Raw genomic sequence first — 15839 nt, forward strand, 5'->3', positions numbered from 1 at the left:
TTACAGCAATAAACCGATGTTTATTTATACAAATATTTAAGTTAATCAACTGATATATATATATATATATATATCCATTTAGAATCATATTTTTACTCAGTTTATAACAACAGCTCATGATCTTTATAAAATACTATCAAATTGTTCAAATTAGTTATGCTTTTCGGTTAAGAAACGCATTATGCACCATTAATTTATACCAAAAAAAGAGATTTTCAGTGGGCAGATCAGATTGGTGGGAATTCAAGTAATATCCAAGAAATGGTTGGCTAATCGTGATTATGATCTTGGGTCGGTCTATTATGGTCTGTTAATTGATCCATGCATGGAATGCAGCTGTTGAGGAGCTCTGCAATCTCGAAACAAGTTTGGCTCAAGTCTTCAGTTCAACTTAACGCTTAACTTATATAAATAAATATTTAAAATCATATGGAAAGTGTCGCCATTTGAGTTTTGCTAGTACATATATATTTGTTCGTTCTATTCAGTGTTTATTTCGCATCAAAAGTACATGAGTGTTATCCTTCTACTTCTGCTTCAACCATCCACCATAGGACTGCACCAGTGGGGCATCGTAGACGGCGGCGTGTCCAACGCGCACCACGGAGGGCACCACTGGAACGGACTCGACCACGTTGACGCGGCGCACCACCGGCACATGGCGGACCACAGGCACACTGCGCACCACCGGAACGGAGCGGACAACGGGCACGGAACGGACCACCGGAACGGAGGACACCGGCGAGTAGATGACACTGCTCTGGACGAGGGCCACGCAGGCGGCGATCAGGAAGGCGGCGATGAAGAACTGCAGGGATGGTAATGATCGGAAATGGTCAGTTAAAAAAAGCAAATTCAAAATGGAGGATAGGTTATATTTTTGGTCTAGGATCCCAATTTGAGGATCTAGCGAAGAGGAACTAAAAATATCCACCTATACTTTGAGGATTGATAGATCAATCTATTATCTATCAATCTAATACTATCTAACTATCTAAGTATCTAACTATCTAACTATCTAAGTATCTTACTATCTTGCTATCTATCTATCAATCAATCTATCCATCTATCTATCTATCTAGCTATCTATCTATCTATCTACAATCTAAATGTTTGACTATACTATCTTACCATCTAACTATCTATTTATCCAAATATCTAACAATCTATCTATTCGCCTTTTTATATATATCTATAATATATTTATACCAAATTAACATCAGTTATACATTTAAACTGCACTTTTTGTGCACGTTCATAAAAAAATTTATTATTTATTTATTGCAACATCAAAATGTAAAGCAATTTAGGCGATTTTCAAATTAAAAGCCATTTTTATGGGCATCAGACGATAAAAAAACCAGAACACAATTAAGATCACTTTTTCTTCACAAATTTTGCATCACACTGTTTTTTGATTATTACTGTTTTTATATTTCAACATTCTACTTATTTTCACATAAAAAAAAACTTGAAAACTTGAACTTGTATTTGTTTCGTTATTGTGCATTAACAATTTGGTCAGCTATCCTTTGTTTCGTATCCTTGCGACCTTCAACTCACCTTCATGTTTTCAAACTTTGTTCTTTTTGAGTAAGTTGTGCTTGAGGGGACTGGACAATTTGTGCTGATCTGTCGCCGGTTACGATGATCTTATATACCCGTAGTGCCAAGAATCCGAAAAGTGGAGCAATAAAACTGGCCAAAAAGAACGTATACGGATGCAAATTTTGTGCGGGGTTCGTTTAATTGTTTAGATATTGATTTTGGGATGCCATTATCATTGATATTTGCCAGATTTACCAGAGACGATCGAACAATGCGTGCCGAAGTCATAACTTATTTGTGACGCCTTTCAAATCGCCAGAACAATGAGAACTTGTTCCTTTTGCGACAGGTGATCATCTCACCTGGCGAATTTCCGCACCTTTGATGAATTCTTGTGCAAATTGATTGCTTCATAAACGTTGTGCTGGGTTTACTGTCTTCTTTTTTTTTTTTTTGTGGCCTCTTCTATTTTCGGCTAAACTCAATTTATGAGCCCATTGTCCACGCCCATTATGATTTTCGGTTCACCGAAAATTATGCAAATTTATGCAAATTTCAGTAATGCTTCCTCCTCAACACAAATAGCGCAAAAACACAAAAATTGTTTGCTTTTGGTTTTCTCATACAAAATATTTTGGCAATATGAAAAGTAACATTATTAGTCGCTTATACTACTAATCTCTCTTTAATTTCGCGGTTTAATTGCACTGTCTTAATGCTTTTGAGCGAATTTCTTTTGATGTTCGGAGTCTTTCGGTAGTTTACCTTTTTTATGTGGGTTTTTGTTTAATAAACATTTATGTAAATCTATTGTTTAAGCCCACTTTCTCCCAGAAAAATAAATATCAGACGAAAAATGGAAAACAATGAAGGGCTTTTGTTTGATTTTCATTCATAGATAAATAGATGCAACACATATTTTTAATGTATTTAAATGTGTTTTAATTTCATAACTGCTATAAATTTGCTTAGCATTAATCAACACTTGCGCTATCGATTGTCGATAGGCGCCGATAGTCCCGCCCAAGTATAAAAAAACACAGCTGTTTACATCGCTCCATCTCGCTCGCTCGCTTTTCGCTGTGGATTTCTTTTTTTTATTGTATTAAACAAATCGCAAAAATAGGTCTTTAATGGCGGTGTAATCGAATCGTAGTTGTAAACAAAAACAAATAAAAGGGGTGGGAAGTGCGAGGCAACATAAACATTTGGGGGACTTCGCATTTTGCAACATGAGAGCGGTCAATTAGCAAGTCAACAACAACAACATGGCGCACCTGCACCAAAATTCTTCATGTTGACGTCAACAAAGTGAAATCCGATCAAGAAATCGTAGCGATCGCAAGGAAAGGACCGCAATACGGATAACCGTGTGAAACGGAAGCATCGAGGAGGAGGAGGAGGATTACTACAATCCCCAGGATCAGCAGGAGCAGCAGACTACCCAGCATATCTAGAGTCCCCGGATCCATCATCACACCAGGATGTACTCCGAGTGGGCCTCGCTGTCCGCCCAAATCACAGCCAACAGCTGCGGCGCCCAGTGCTTCAGTGTGCTGAACAAATTCCCCGCCTCCGCAGGACGCGAAGTGGTCGTCTCCGTGGTCAAGCAGCTGGGCACCAATCTGGGCATCACCCAGAATGCAGAGCCCAGTCACCTGGTCAAAGACGAAGAGGTGGGTCATCGTAGTTGTCCCACACGGAATGGTCCTCTATAAAACAGGCTACTCTTGTTGAAAGCTGTAAAGATGATCCTTTGATTGATATTTGCAGTCAGGAAGGGATTTTGGATTTCAGGAAATCTGTTTATCCATTATGAGAAGCAAAGTACTATCCTTAAAATGCCTAAAACGAAATAGTATATCTTATATCAAATTGAATTTTAAACCGGAAGTTAAACGTTCTTCATACAATTTTCTTTACTTCAAGACTTGCAACAAACATTGTTCATTCACATGTCCAACAAAACATTATTTTAATGGATGAAATAATGTATTAGTAATGTGCTGGAAAAGCTTCCATTAAATCCATAAAATTGTGCATGTAATTGCCGAATGAATGAATGAAAACTCAATTTATATTACCTCAATCTGGAAACGAAATATAATTGTTGTTTGTTGGTTTAATGTAGAGTTGCTATTTATAGAATGCCTGGGATGTTTTCATAGAAAAATACGAGTTTTCCTTAGAATGGAAAATGTTGAAACTTATATAAAAGTAATACTTATTGAGTAACATTGCAACGCGATTCGATTCCAGGTAAAATGGTGCATGGACGTGATATGCTTCGGACTTTCGCTTCCTCTGCAGGAACACGAGACGATCAAGGACTGCGTGAATGTGTACTGCGAGTGGCTGACGGCGCTGCATCCGCAGCCCAGGATCAGTGTTCCGAAGCCGATATGCGAGGATGCCAATCTCTATGCGCGCCAGATCATCAACCACTTTCACAATCTGTTTGTGCCGCGCCAGGGCGAAAGTAAGTAGATGCCCACTGGCCCCTGGATTTTATGATCTATATATGCTGTCCCTTGTGCTCGTATTAACCCCGCTCTAAATTTCAAGTCTTGCCATTTCTATACCAAACCACGCTTGGTAGGTTGCTCGTGCTCTTTACATATACGTACATAGATTGCTCTTGGGAAAAATAATGTCTAAGCTGTGAAAATGCTGTTAATTCTTGGACAATATTTGTCCTACGAGTAGGACTAGTATCCATTAGAATATTAAGGGCCACAACTAATACTTATACCTAATGGCTTTCAGGTGCAGATACAATTAAGCGGCAGGCAGTGCTCTGCCATCGGGTGCTACGAACTCTGCAGCAAACTGCCCAGATATCGCAGCTGATGGACCGGCAGACGTGGGACACGCTGCTACTCTTTCTGCTGGCTATCAATGAGATCCTGCTGGCGCCGCCCACCGTCAAGGACGATGTGGGCGATCAGCTGTGCGAGCGAGTGCTCTCCGTGCTCTTTGAGGTCTGGCTTCTGGCCTGCGTTCGCAGTTTTCCCTCGCCGTCGATGTGGAAGACGCTGCAGGAGTCGTGTGCCATGTGGCGGCACCGCGTGGCCCTCGTGGATCAATGGAATCGAGTAAACTTGGCCCTAACCGCTCGCCTGCTGGAGTTCAGCTATGGTCCTGCGTTTCCGCAGCTCAAGAATGGTGCGTTTTGATAAATCAATATCATAACATAATAATTTCGAATCCTTTTATACCTCCACAGCCGACGAGGATGGCCAGCTGATACCAATTGGAATGTCCAACGACTGTGTGGCCCAGACATGGTACCGCTTCCTGCGGATGATTGGCAATCCCACGGCGCTCTGTTCACCACATATCATCAGCAAATCATCGCACTTTGTGCAGTGGGCCTTGACCCATGAAAAGGGCGCCGAGACGCATCAGCATCCTTGCCTGCAACAACTGCCGCAGATCTTCCTCAATGCCATGAAGGGCATTTCCAGTCAAGTGGACGCTTTTCTAGGTAAGATCCTGATTGGAATTCGGGTGTTGATCCTATTGGGAACCTGGTACTCGTGGAACACCACTTTCAATTGCCTTTGTACAACTTGAATGTTTAAAATTCAAGGATTCAGTGCATGGCGAGTACCAGGTTCTATGTAGTGGGTAAATCCAATATTGTCGCTCTTCAACGTTTTGCATTAGATTATTGAAAGGCTAGCTGAGTACTTCTTTCTCTTTTCTCTTGTTCGTTTGTTTATCGCTGGTTTTGCTAACTCCAAAAATTTGTATCTAAATCGAAAATGCCTAACTGAAATTCGCTTGAACAACCGTGCAAAAAAGCAGGCGTTTATCAGCCGCCGCCGCAGCAAACGGACGGTGTAGTGACGAATCTGCTGGAAATCCGGCACTCGCTCAACGAGGCCACCTCCTCGACCCTGCAGCAGTTCATCCACTCCAGTAGCGCCACGAATATTGCGAACCAGCAGAATCAGCCCGCCCATCACCATCATCACCTCCACTATCCGCATTTGCATTTACACGGCGCTGGTAGCTTTCTGCGCGACAATTTCATGAGCAACTCGGCCAGCTCCGCCCTGAACGCCATCATGGGTCACCATGGCGGCCACCATGGTCACCACCATCAGCAGCAGCAGCAGCAGCTCCAGATCAGTGCCTCGCCCACCAGCAGCCTGACGACGGGCGGCAGCTCCGCCGTGGGCAGCACCAGTGCCGGAGGCAGTCACTCTGCCGGAGTCGTTGGCAGCATCTCCTTTGGCGCCACTGAATCGCCTGGCACGGGTCAGGCCTCCGCCTCTGCCACGCCCACACCGCCACTCCAGCGACGTCTGGCGAAAAGCTTCAGCGTAGCACCCACCATCACACAACAGAAGGGTGCGGATCTCCACGGAGAATCTCTATTTGGATAACCACCGAATGTTGTATTCCTTGTTGTGACACCAAGCTATGTTAAAACTTTATCCTGGCAGAGGTAGTTGAGGGTATTAAGTAGTTAGTAATATGACTAAAAACGTTTCATACAAGGTAAACCTCAAGTTGTAGTATTCAATTTAAAGATCTAAAACAGTCTGTTTATATTAATGTAATCTTTTATATCACTACTTCTATACAAATCTCAACACAGTTCATGAGCTAGTTTAGTTTATATATGCAAATTGATGGTGATCTTAATGTTCTGGAAACGACTTACCCATCTGCCAGGGTATCTGAACTTCGGTGCACCGAAGCCAACCTTTTGTTTCATTTTTTTTGTGCCATGGCGTGCTTCTGAATTGACCTGACTTGGTTTGCTTATTTTTTTGTTGCTTGCCTAGATGTTGTTTGCCTTGATCCATCGCCACATTTCTCCCAGCCAAGTTCGCACTCACGAGTTTTGCATTTTAGTTTTTTTTTCCATCTTTCGTATTATTTTCTTTGGCATCTCTGTATTTTTTTTGTATAATTTGTTCCGTAGCATGAGTGGAATAATCTCGGTGTAATTGCCCGGCGCGGATGAGTCGGGCCGAGTAACTGTTGCCACTTTCCACCGGCGGATTATGCATTGTAATTTATCAACGAACGCCCACAATTATATAGCATGCTCCCTTTGTATCTGTATCTCGCGCTCCGCATATTTGTATCTAATTTCTCTAACAATTTCTCACACTTGCTCCACGCTGCTCCACTCACCCATCGCATCGCATTGCCTCGCATCTCAGGCTTGAGCAAGACCTCGCTTATTGGCCTCACCGGCGGTGGTGCACGCAACGCGATCAGCAGCAGCAGCACCACCAACGCCGGCAGCACGGGAACGGGATCGGGAGAGGGATCCGCTCCTGCTCCGGCGCCCACAACTCCCACGTCCACGTCGGGACCGCCGTCGGCGAGCAGCAGCATCAACTGTAAGTGCATTGGGAAAACACCTAACTGATCTTGGCCGTGTGGCTCTCCAACTTCGGTAAACTGTTTAAAGAACTTCATTTTGCAATTACTTTCTTTGGTCCTATGAAATATTTTAAAAACTTGGTTTAGATACACATGCGCCAAGATCAATCTGCTGTTTTCTAGTTCGTAAATTAACCGATAAAGCCTATCTGCGGATGGTTATATATTAACTAATTGGATCCATTGTTTTGTGTGTGCTGTGTGTGAATCGTTTGTGAGCTTCTCCCGTGCCGCCTAACTATCTAACAGATGTTTTAACCGCCCCCCATTGCCATGATTGCTTCGCTCTCTCTCTGACACCGTCTGCTCTCTCTTTCCATCCCTCTATATCTGTCTCTCTCACTACCGCGATCGCAGCTCTGCCGCTGACTTCGATGGGAGCGGGTGTCGAGCTGGCCGTGGCCAGACCCAAGTGCAACAGCATTCTCCACGTATTCCACGAGTGGCTCTTCGAGGCGGCGCACATCGGAGGCGACACTTGGCGGCAAAATCGTAAAAGTGAGTTCCGGTATTTGTAATATAAATTGTATGGCTAGTAAGTCCTTTACTACAGTTCGATCTAAAAGATTACTAAGTCTCTTTTATTAACACTACATATGTTTTTTTTTGTTATCCTTCGAAAATAGAGCAAGCATGCGAGGCCAGTAAGCGGCCATCCTCGATGATAATGGAGCACCGCAAGGGATCGATATCGTTGTCGCAGCCCAACTCGCTGAACGACCCGCAATCGTTGCCACCCACGCTGACCATCGATAAGTATGAGTCCGGCCGAGCCGAGGCCATTGGAACGCTGTGCAAGATCTTCTGTGCGAAGAAGACGGGCGAGGAGATCCTGCCCGTCTATCTGGCCCGCTTCTACATGGCTTTGCAGCAGTGCCTGAAGATCACAGAGTCGCGGGAATGCGACGAGACGTTGGCCAGCATCCTGCTGCACTCGAGTGACCTGTTTCGCCTGGACCTGGATGGGATTAATGTGCTGCTGCCAGGTTTCATTGCCGCCTTGGAAATCGTACTGCCCGACAAGGACCTCAAGCTGAAGACCCAATCGATGGTCTTCAATCGCACCGAACTGCGTCGCTCGGCGATCAACATCCTGCTGTCCATTATGGTGCTGCCGTTGCACTACCAAACGCTGCCCATCCGGGATCTAACCTGCGAAACGAGCGAGAAGTATGTGGTTGAGCTTTTTGTACCTGATGTAATTGAGTTAATATTATTTTATAACTTCATCAGAATGTTTACCTTCATCCAACTGAAGTCGCGGCTCATGAACATCCTGATGAATGCCCTGCAGGTGGAAACGGATGCCCAAAACACGCACATGCTACTGGGCGGCCTGCTGCTCTGCGTCCAGGACGCCGTCACCTTCGAGGAGACGGAACTGGGCGGCGGCAATGCCAATCTCTCGCACAACTCCAGTGGTGTGCAGCACCACGACGCCAATCTACTGAGTTCGGGTTAGTTTCTGCAGCTCCAAGGGCAGCGCTCTTGAACTCATTCCATTTTGATTTGTTGGAATTTTTGTATTATTTAATTGCCCACCTTTTTTATTCGCATTTCCTTTTGGCATTTTTGTGTTTTTTTGTGGGCTGTTGATGAGCAGCGTGCTCGGAGCGTTCCGCTTCGCTGGTCAGCGCTGGCACAGCCAGCTTGGGCGGCCAGACGACGGCCACCATGGGAGCGGGATCGGGCTCCATTCGCGACACCGCCTCCGCCCACGACTACCCCAGCCTGACCATTTCCGATGACATGTCATTCGAGTTCGGCCAGGAACTGGAGGGGGTGACCACCTATGGTAAACTTTGTTTTTTGCATTTTTATTATATTTATATTAAGTTGGCTAAAGTTTTTTTATAGTCTTATTGTTATGTGGTCCAGTCGTTTAAAGTAATTTTCAGAATATTTAAATAATATGCAACAATATTGTTTGCTTTCTTGTCAGCTTATTGGACTCAAACTAATACTATTCTTTCTTTTAGATAACGCCCATGCCCTATTTGTGCGCGCCACGTATTTGGTCTGCCATCGACTGATCTCGTCGTGGAAGACGGATCTGAATGTTTCGCTGGCCGCCTTGGAGTTGCTGTCTGGCTTGGCCAGGTTACATATCCGGGAAACAGGTAAAGTTTGCTCCTCATTTTGGTGTGCATATGCTCCTGCAAAGGCTTTATTTGGAATGCTGATGGAATTGAACTCTGTATGAATATAGGATTCATTACAATAGGGAAATCCTTTGCAAGAGCATCAAAAGGCTTCGGTGGCACCGAGGCTGCACTTTCCTTTCCTGATTTTAATGTCGTTTGTTTTCTGTCCACCTCTGTTTGTTTATTTTCGAACTGTTACCATGTGCGTATCCTTTCAATGTTAACCCCCGCTGTAAAAACCCTCCAAATATCCACTTACCCACTTAATCCACTTAACCCCTAACTGTTTGCTTTGCTGTGCAGCCAGGAAATTTACAAATGGTAATTGATTGACGAAGCCAACTAACCTAACTAACGCCACTTTCTTCTGTCTTTCTTTCTTTCTTTTTTTTGTCGCGTTTCTTTTTCTAACCGCCATCGAAATCGCACCACCACCACTGCACCACATCCCGAATAAATCAAAAAATAATAACCTAATATATAATATGACCCACCTCATCCACATTGCCATCTATCAACTCACGTTGATTGCAATTTGTTTCTATATATAATATATGTGTATATTTAATTTGCATCTCCAACCGATAACGAATGTATATAACCCCAACAACCACCACCACCAACCACCAAACACCAACCACTCATCCAAATCGCCCACGTAGACACCTTAGTGAAAATATACGAAGCTAGTCAGAATCTAACGATAATCTCCTCAGACGCTCTAGAGTGCAAGCGGGCCGTGAAGTGGATCTGTGACTATATATGCTACCAGTGCTCCCGTCCGCCGCCGGCGCACAGCAAGGATCTGCACAGCACCATTGTGGCGGCCTTTCAGTGCACCGCCGCCTGGCTGATGCAGCATCCCTATTTGCTGCAGGACAAGGATTGCCTGCAAACGGTCCTCGAGGTGGTGGAGCTGGGCATTTCGGGCACCAAGAGCCAGAGCAAGGGCACCGATATACCCAAGTTCAAGGACGAAAAGGAGCTAAAGCCCGCCTCGATGAGAGTGCGAGATGCTGCAGAGAATCTGCTGACCATTATCCTCGAGCAAGTGGGCTATTTCCCCAGCGAGTGCGGTCCAGAGTCCATATCCTCGCTATTGGATGAGCTGGCGCTCATGAAGCACTGTAACTCTATGGTGCCGGCGGCGGCGGCCAGCAGTGAGCAGGCCATTGCCAAGTTTAAGTACTTCGTGACTGAGAACTCCACCATATTGGCACTGCTCGAGGAGCCGTTGGGCAATGACCAGGATCCCCAACCCACAGTGACTCGTAAGTCTCTATCAATCAAAGTACTTTGCTGCACTTTACTGATGAAAGTTGTTGTCTTTATTTAGTGCTCATTCGCGGCCCCTTTGGTCGACATGCCTGGACCATGCAGTTGCGTCATCTGCCTCGGAGTAAGTCTGGGATTAAGTACCATGCCATTAATCCTGGCAGGCCCATACCCATGAACGATGTGACGCAGCGACTGGATAGCGAGCAAAAGAACTTCCCCGACGGCGTGGACAAAGTGCAGCCTTGTGTGGCGGACTACTCCATACCCACCATCGAACAAATGCGCGAGCAATACGGCACTGCTGTCATACGAGAGCTGGAGTCATTACTGGAGAACCAGAGCATTCACGAGAAACTGGCCTGGGCGGAGGCGGACACCAGTGCGGATAGTTTGTCGCACGCACAGGAATGTGTGCCGCCAACGGTGTGCCACGAGTTCCATGCGGCGCGTCTCTTTCTCTCACACTTTGGTTTCCTGGGCTTCGAGACGCGGAATCCACAAAATCCAGCTGAGGCACTGGGCAATCCGCCACAGCGGCCGCTAATCGTGCTGGACACCAAGTCCGCAGCCTTCGCCGCCGATCTGGATCGATTGGATAAGCTGAGTGCGAGGACGCACGACAGCGTTTATGTTTTCTATGTGAAGGTGTGTCAATAATATTTCCTTACATTTCGATTCATATGCTAATTGATCCAATATTTGCAGAGTGGCCAAACAAGTGCCCAGCAGATTATCGCCAATATGGGTGAGGAATCGTCTGCCAGCCATGATCCTCACTTCGCCAGCATGCTGCAAACGCTGGGCTGGCCGGTTCAGGTTTCAGAACACTCTGGCTGGACGGGCTTTGCCCACAACTCGTGGTCACTCAAGGGAACGCCCGAGGAGCAGCTAAAGTCCACTGCCAACGAGCTGAACTACAATGGATCACAGCGGGTGCTCTACTGGGCGGATGTGTCATCGGAAATCGCCTTCGTGGTGCCCACGACGTGGAATCTGCGATACAATAGCGACACTTGCGATAGTGGAAGCATCTCGAGCACGGATCAGATTGGCTCCAGCAATGTCTGGACACGCGGAGAGGCCGACAGTGCGGCTGGCCTGGCAAAATCCAAGTCAAGGAATCTTAGCCTAGAACTCGACACGAATCGCAGGGATGTAAAGGAGCCAGTTCCGCCGACGCGGCGAAAAGGAAATGTGACGAAACCCACGCTATTGGCCCAGGCGCCGGCCAAGATCTTTCTGGTGTGGCTGGAGAGCTATGAGGATTACCTAAACTTTCCACTCGAGGATCTGCTAGCCTATACGCGCACTGGCGAGGAGCTGCAGACGCAGCAGTTGCCTCGCGCCACCGACTGTCACGTGATCTTCGTGCATTCGTTGCTCTCGGGACTTCTGAGAGTAAAGTTGCAAGGTCCACCGGGAAGGATGAGCTTTGCCACACCCCTGGTCGATGGCATGGTCCTGAGCCGGCGGGTAGTCGGAAATCTGGTGCGACAAACGGCATTGAACATATCACGCCGCCGGCGCCTGGACAATGATAAGTAAGTGGGCTCTCCTCTCCTCTCCTCTTATCAGTGCATCCAACACCTAACTAATGGTAACTCAACTCTTTGCTTTAGCTACCAACCGCCTCATGTGCGACGACGACTCAAGGTGCAGGACATTGTCCAGAAGTACAAAATGGATCTGAGCGAGGCCGATCTGCTGGCCCATCTGTTCCAGCGCGCAATTTAGCCGGCTATCGGAAGTATTATTAACCCGCTACCTAGTTTAAGAGCCAGAGAAGTGGTCTTTTCTATGTCTGTATTAACGTGTGCTTAACTAAAACCCCAAAACAAAACTGATCCATAATCGGTGTCCACTGAGTGTTACCCGAATGATTATCGTATGCTAATTATTATTTATTGCTAATAAATCGAATTATACTTTGTAAAAGTATTTGTAATATTATAAGCCCTTGCGTTTTTCGCCTCCGTTTTGAGCAATCCGTTCAAGCTATGGTGTTAGTGGAAACAATGGCTCTCCATGTGTATTCACATAATTGGCAGCCACATCCGAAATCAATTTGGTCCACAGCATGTGGGAGCGATTCGAGATGATCGCGTGAGGAGCAAATGACAACAAGACATGGGGATTCTAATTTAAATATTTATATATTGCAAACTAAATAGATAAGTAAAATCTATGGTTAGTTTAATATTCAAGTTAATGGTTTCAAAACTATTATTTTCTTGGAAACAAATTGAGATCATCTTGAAAGCTCGTGAGGGCCTTTCACACTGCTTCACGTCGCCATCTCTTTCGGTTGTTAGCACAGCATCTTGTTAATTTCACCTTTGACTTGGATGTCTGGGAGTCTCGGAGTCTGAAATCGGGTCCGGTGATCGGAGGTGGGGCATTTGGACACACGCGGGCCCGGCATTTCGCAACTCCACCGACGGGCAATCAATTCAAAACAAAACTGTTGCCGGCCAAGGGGCCATCTCGTCATCATCAATGAAAGTCGTGATGTAATCGGCTAACACGTTACACATTTTGTGGCTGGTTTTGCATATGTATGTATGTATGTTTGGGCCATTTATTTATTAACAAATAATATAAGTTAATGATGAAGAGGCCGGATTGCCTGCTCTTGGCTTTCCATGTGCTTTTCTCAGCCTTGAAAATGAAATTGGGTAAGCATAACAAGTTTGCCGAGATCTTCGTGGAATTTGTTGAGTTTATTTATTTCTTCAAGCCCTAATGATGTATTTTATTATTTACAAATTATTTCTTTACAAATATTTACGCCTGAGGGGCAACTTTTTCAAACTAAAATAAATGCATTGTTATGATGAACCTGTCATTTAGAAATAATTGTGGGAAAATAGTGTTACAATAACTTGAACTGCATTGTGCGATCGAGTTGATTATTTTGCAACAATTATTTAAGTCTTTTATGGAAAGTGTCTTTGGAATTTGTCAAGCCATTAACAACATTTGCTTTATTTCGAATTTTTAACTTTATGGCCGGCTTATTTGTGGTATGTAAATAAAACACTTCGAATTGGTTCAAATTGTTTATTAACAAATAATTTAAGTTAAAAATGATGGATGTTTTTTTCTGATAATGACTGTGAAGGATTAGCCTAGGAAAAAAATACATAACGATAGAATAGAAGATGGTGAAAAAAAAAAACAATTCATTTGGTCTAACTAACTAGGCGAGCTGTGGATGCAGTGCATCTACCAGGCCGAAGGTGGACCACCGCTGCTCCAGCCACCGGAAGCGGCACCTCCGCCGGCGTTCCAGCCACCGGAAATGGCACCTCCACCGGAGCCCCAGCCTCCCTTGGAGCCACCAGCGCCCTGGGACTGCTGCTGCTCCTGGACGCGCATCACCTTCAGGGTTCCCCGCTGCACCACGTGTCCGCTCTTGAAGAAGGCTCCCTGCGCCTGATCGGCCTTCAAAATGATAGCTTTGCCCTTGGAGCCGAAGGTGTTGATCAGCTGGCCATTGATGGCAGCCACATCAGCGGATCCACCACCGCCGCCGCCGCCAAACGAATCCTCCTGCAGCACCAACTGGATGATCTGCGGCAGAATGGCATTGAACTGCTGGGCATCGAAGGAGGCGGCACCACCGTAACCATGTCCCGAAGCATACGACTGTCCGTAGGAGTGCGAATGGCCGTGGTCATAGGAGTAGCCACTGGAGCCACTGGAAGCATGATAGGCAATGGGAGCAGCTGGCGGAGCAGGGGCAGGAATCGAAATCGGAATGGGAACGGGGGCAGGAGCTGGGACTGGAGCCGGTGCCTGTTCGATGATCTTGTAGATCTGAGCCTGCTGGCCGCCATAGGATCCGTGACCACTGGCGTAGCCATGACCATGACCGTGACTGTAGCCATGACCTTCCGAGGACACAATGCCGCCGGCTGATCCTCCAGCGTTGCTGTAGCCCTGACCCTCCTGCAGAATGACCTTGATGATCTGCGGGGAGCCACCGTGTCCATGTCCGTAGCCATGTCCCTGCGCATACCCATGACCTCCGCCGCCTCCCTGGGCATATGAATATCCGTGACCTCCGCCGCCACCTCCACCTCCACCGCCTCCCGAACTGGGCGTGGCTATCACATTGTAAGTGGTCTTGCTACCTCCTCCTCCTCCACCACCGCCTCCGCCGCCCAGAAGGGACAGGAAGGTGGCATTGCAGGCGCAGATGGTGGCCAACAGGCAGATGAAGACCTGGTGATAGGGTAATCCGGTTAGCACACATCCAGCTGGTAATCCACATCCGTTGATGCCACAACTCACCTTCATTTCAGCGTTGAGCTATCTCTGTTTCAAATTTGGAAAAATAGGTGGAATCGAAGGCGACACCTGTGCGTCGAGCTGTTCCCGGCTAGCGAATGATGACGATCTCCAGCAGATCCAACGTTTTTATACAAGAGTTCCATCGGAGATCCACCACAAACCGTTAGATGCGGCGATGGCCCGTGACGTCAGCGACGGAGAGCCGTCGATGTGGAGTCATCACTAACCTAAGACCACCGAAAACCATGTTGCTCTCGAAATTCACCTGAGATCTCCGAGGGGCGGCACAGGGTGCTTGCTGTGAGGTAAGGGGAATGTGTATCTTGGAAACTGCGTAAAAGGTAAATTTATGATCTTTCGTAGATAATTAATAAAACAATTTGTACATTGAATGTTAGTCCATTGATGTTTGGAACTATATGAACAATTTTGTACAGATTTTTTCACTAGTTTTGGGTCTTCTTACGTAGGACTACGAGTAAAATGGAAATAACTATAATTGAAATGGTTCTATAGCTATATATTTTAGTAGTTAATCTTACACATAAGTCCAGTAGTAATGGCTCAATATGAAATGAAAAAAAAGGCACCCTGTTTTTTCATCTATTTCTCAAACTGCCCAAATCATATGCAACAAAAACAAATCGCCGACGGACAGGCGATGAAAACGCATAAACAAAAACAATAACAATAGCACTAACATAATAACAATAACAAATTCAAGCGGATAACACTATTTAACCAGTTAAAGCTTAAGCAGATGCGCTCCGGTCCCGAGACGAGGTGCGTCCGTAGGTCAAGTCACCGCAACCGACTGACCGGCTTTTTGCATACGATTATCGATTTGAACGGTTCGCCGCTTACACTGAAAACAAACTCGGATGACAAACTAAAATCTGTTGTTCGCAATTTATCATTTCGATCAATGACGTATGGAAAGTGTTCGTTTTTCACTATAATTACAAAAGTAATCAGTAAAGATAATTCAATAACTATATTAACTATTCTATTCGATGCTTGATTACCTTACAAACTTCGTTTTTTTCTATTTCCATCCTACTTTTAAAGCGTAGAAATGTTGACACACTTTTCGCCCAGTGTACGTGCTTGTATTGCAACAGAAATTTTGGGCTGGGAAGGGCCAGTGGCTGTGCTCGTGTGGAT

The 15839-nt window shown here is 45.7% G+C and overlaps 3 protein-coding genes across 15 annotated transcripts; 1 reads left to right on the top strand and 2 right to left on the bottom strand.

The window, feature by feature from the left end:
• Positions 1 to 445: 445 nt before the first annotated feature.
• Positions 446 to 1717, bottom strand: LOC6739873. Its single transcript, XM_002076731.4, has 2 exons — positions 1564 to 1717; positions 446 to 808 (listed from the first exon to the last, which is right to left on the bottom strand). The coding sequence occupies exons 1-2, from the start codon at positions 1567 to 1569 to the stop codon at positions 527 to 529; spliced, it is 288 nt and encodes a 95-aa protein (XP_002076767.1). The 5' UTR covers positions 1570 to 1717; the 3' UTR covers positions 446 to 526.
• An 836-nt stretch (positions 1718 to 2553) lies between these two features.
• Positions 2554 to 12332, top strand: LOC6739874 (ral GTPase-activating protein subunit beta). Of its 12 annotated transcripts, none has more exons than XM_016180978.3 (17): positions 2554 to 3224; positions 3808 to 4027; positions 4114 to 4143; positions 4315 to 4713; positions 4775 to 5035; positions 5359 to 5907; positions 6732 to 6914; positions 7315 to 7455; positions 7584 to 8127; positions 8191 to 8414; positions 8561 to 8752; positions 8937 to 9077; positions 9405 to 9422; positions 9764 to 10372; positions 10438 to 11024; positions 11085 to 11920; positions 11999 to 12332. In XM_016180978.3, the coding sequence occupies exons 1-17, from the start codon at positions 3033 to 3035 to the stop codon at positions 12111 to 12113; spliced, it is 5241 nt and encodes a 1746-aa protein (XP_016038769.1). In that variant the 5' UTR covers positions 2554 to 3032; the 3' UTR covers positions 12114 to 12332. The 12 variants fall into 12 exon arrangements, with proteins under 12 accessions (XP_016038769.1, XP_016038761.1, XP_016038768.1 ...); XM_016180970.3 differs by having other exon boundaries at positions 9818 to 10372; XM_016180977.3 differs by lacking the exon at positions 9405 to 9422.
• LOC6739876 (glycine-rich protein DOT1) lies at positions 12025 to 15684 on the bottom strand. 2 transcript variants are annotated; one of them, XM_016180915.3, is made up of 4 exons: positions 15218 to 15684; positions 15062 to 15147; positions 14676 to 15005; positions 12025 to 14606 (listed from the first exon to the last, which is right to left on the bottom strand). In XM_016180915.3, exons 3-4 carry the CDS (start codon positions 14679 to 14681, stop codon positions 13605 to 13607), a joined length of 1008 nt encoding a protein of 335 aa, XP_016038770.1. In that variant the 5' UTR covers positions 14682 to 15005; positions 15062 to 15147; positions 15218 to 15684; the 3' UTR covers positions 12025 to 13604. The 2 variants fall into 2 exon arrangements, with proteins under 2 accessions (XP_016038770.1, XP_044779561.1); XM_044923626.1 differs by lacking the exon at positions 15218 to 15684 and having other exon boundaries at positions 15062 to 15209.
• Positions 15685 to 15839: the final 155 nt, after the last annotated feature.

This window comes from Drosophila simulans, chromosome X, assembly GCF_016746395.2.
Source record: "Drosophila simulans strain w501 chromosome X, Prin_Dsim_3.1, whole genome shotgun sequence".
Lineage (NCBI taxonomy): Eukaryota > Metazoa > Arthropoda > Insecta > Diptera > Drosophilidae > Drosophila > Drosophila simulans.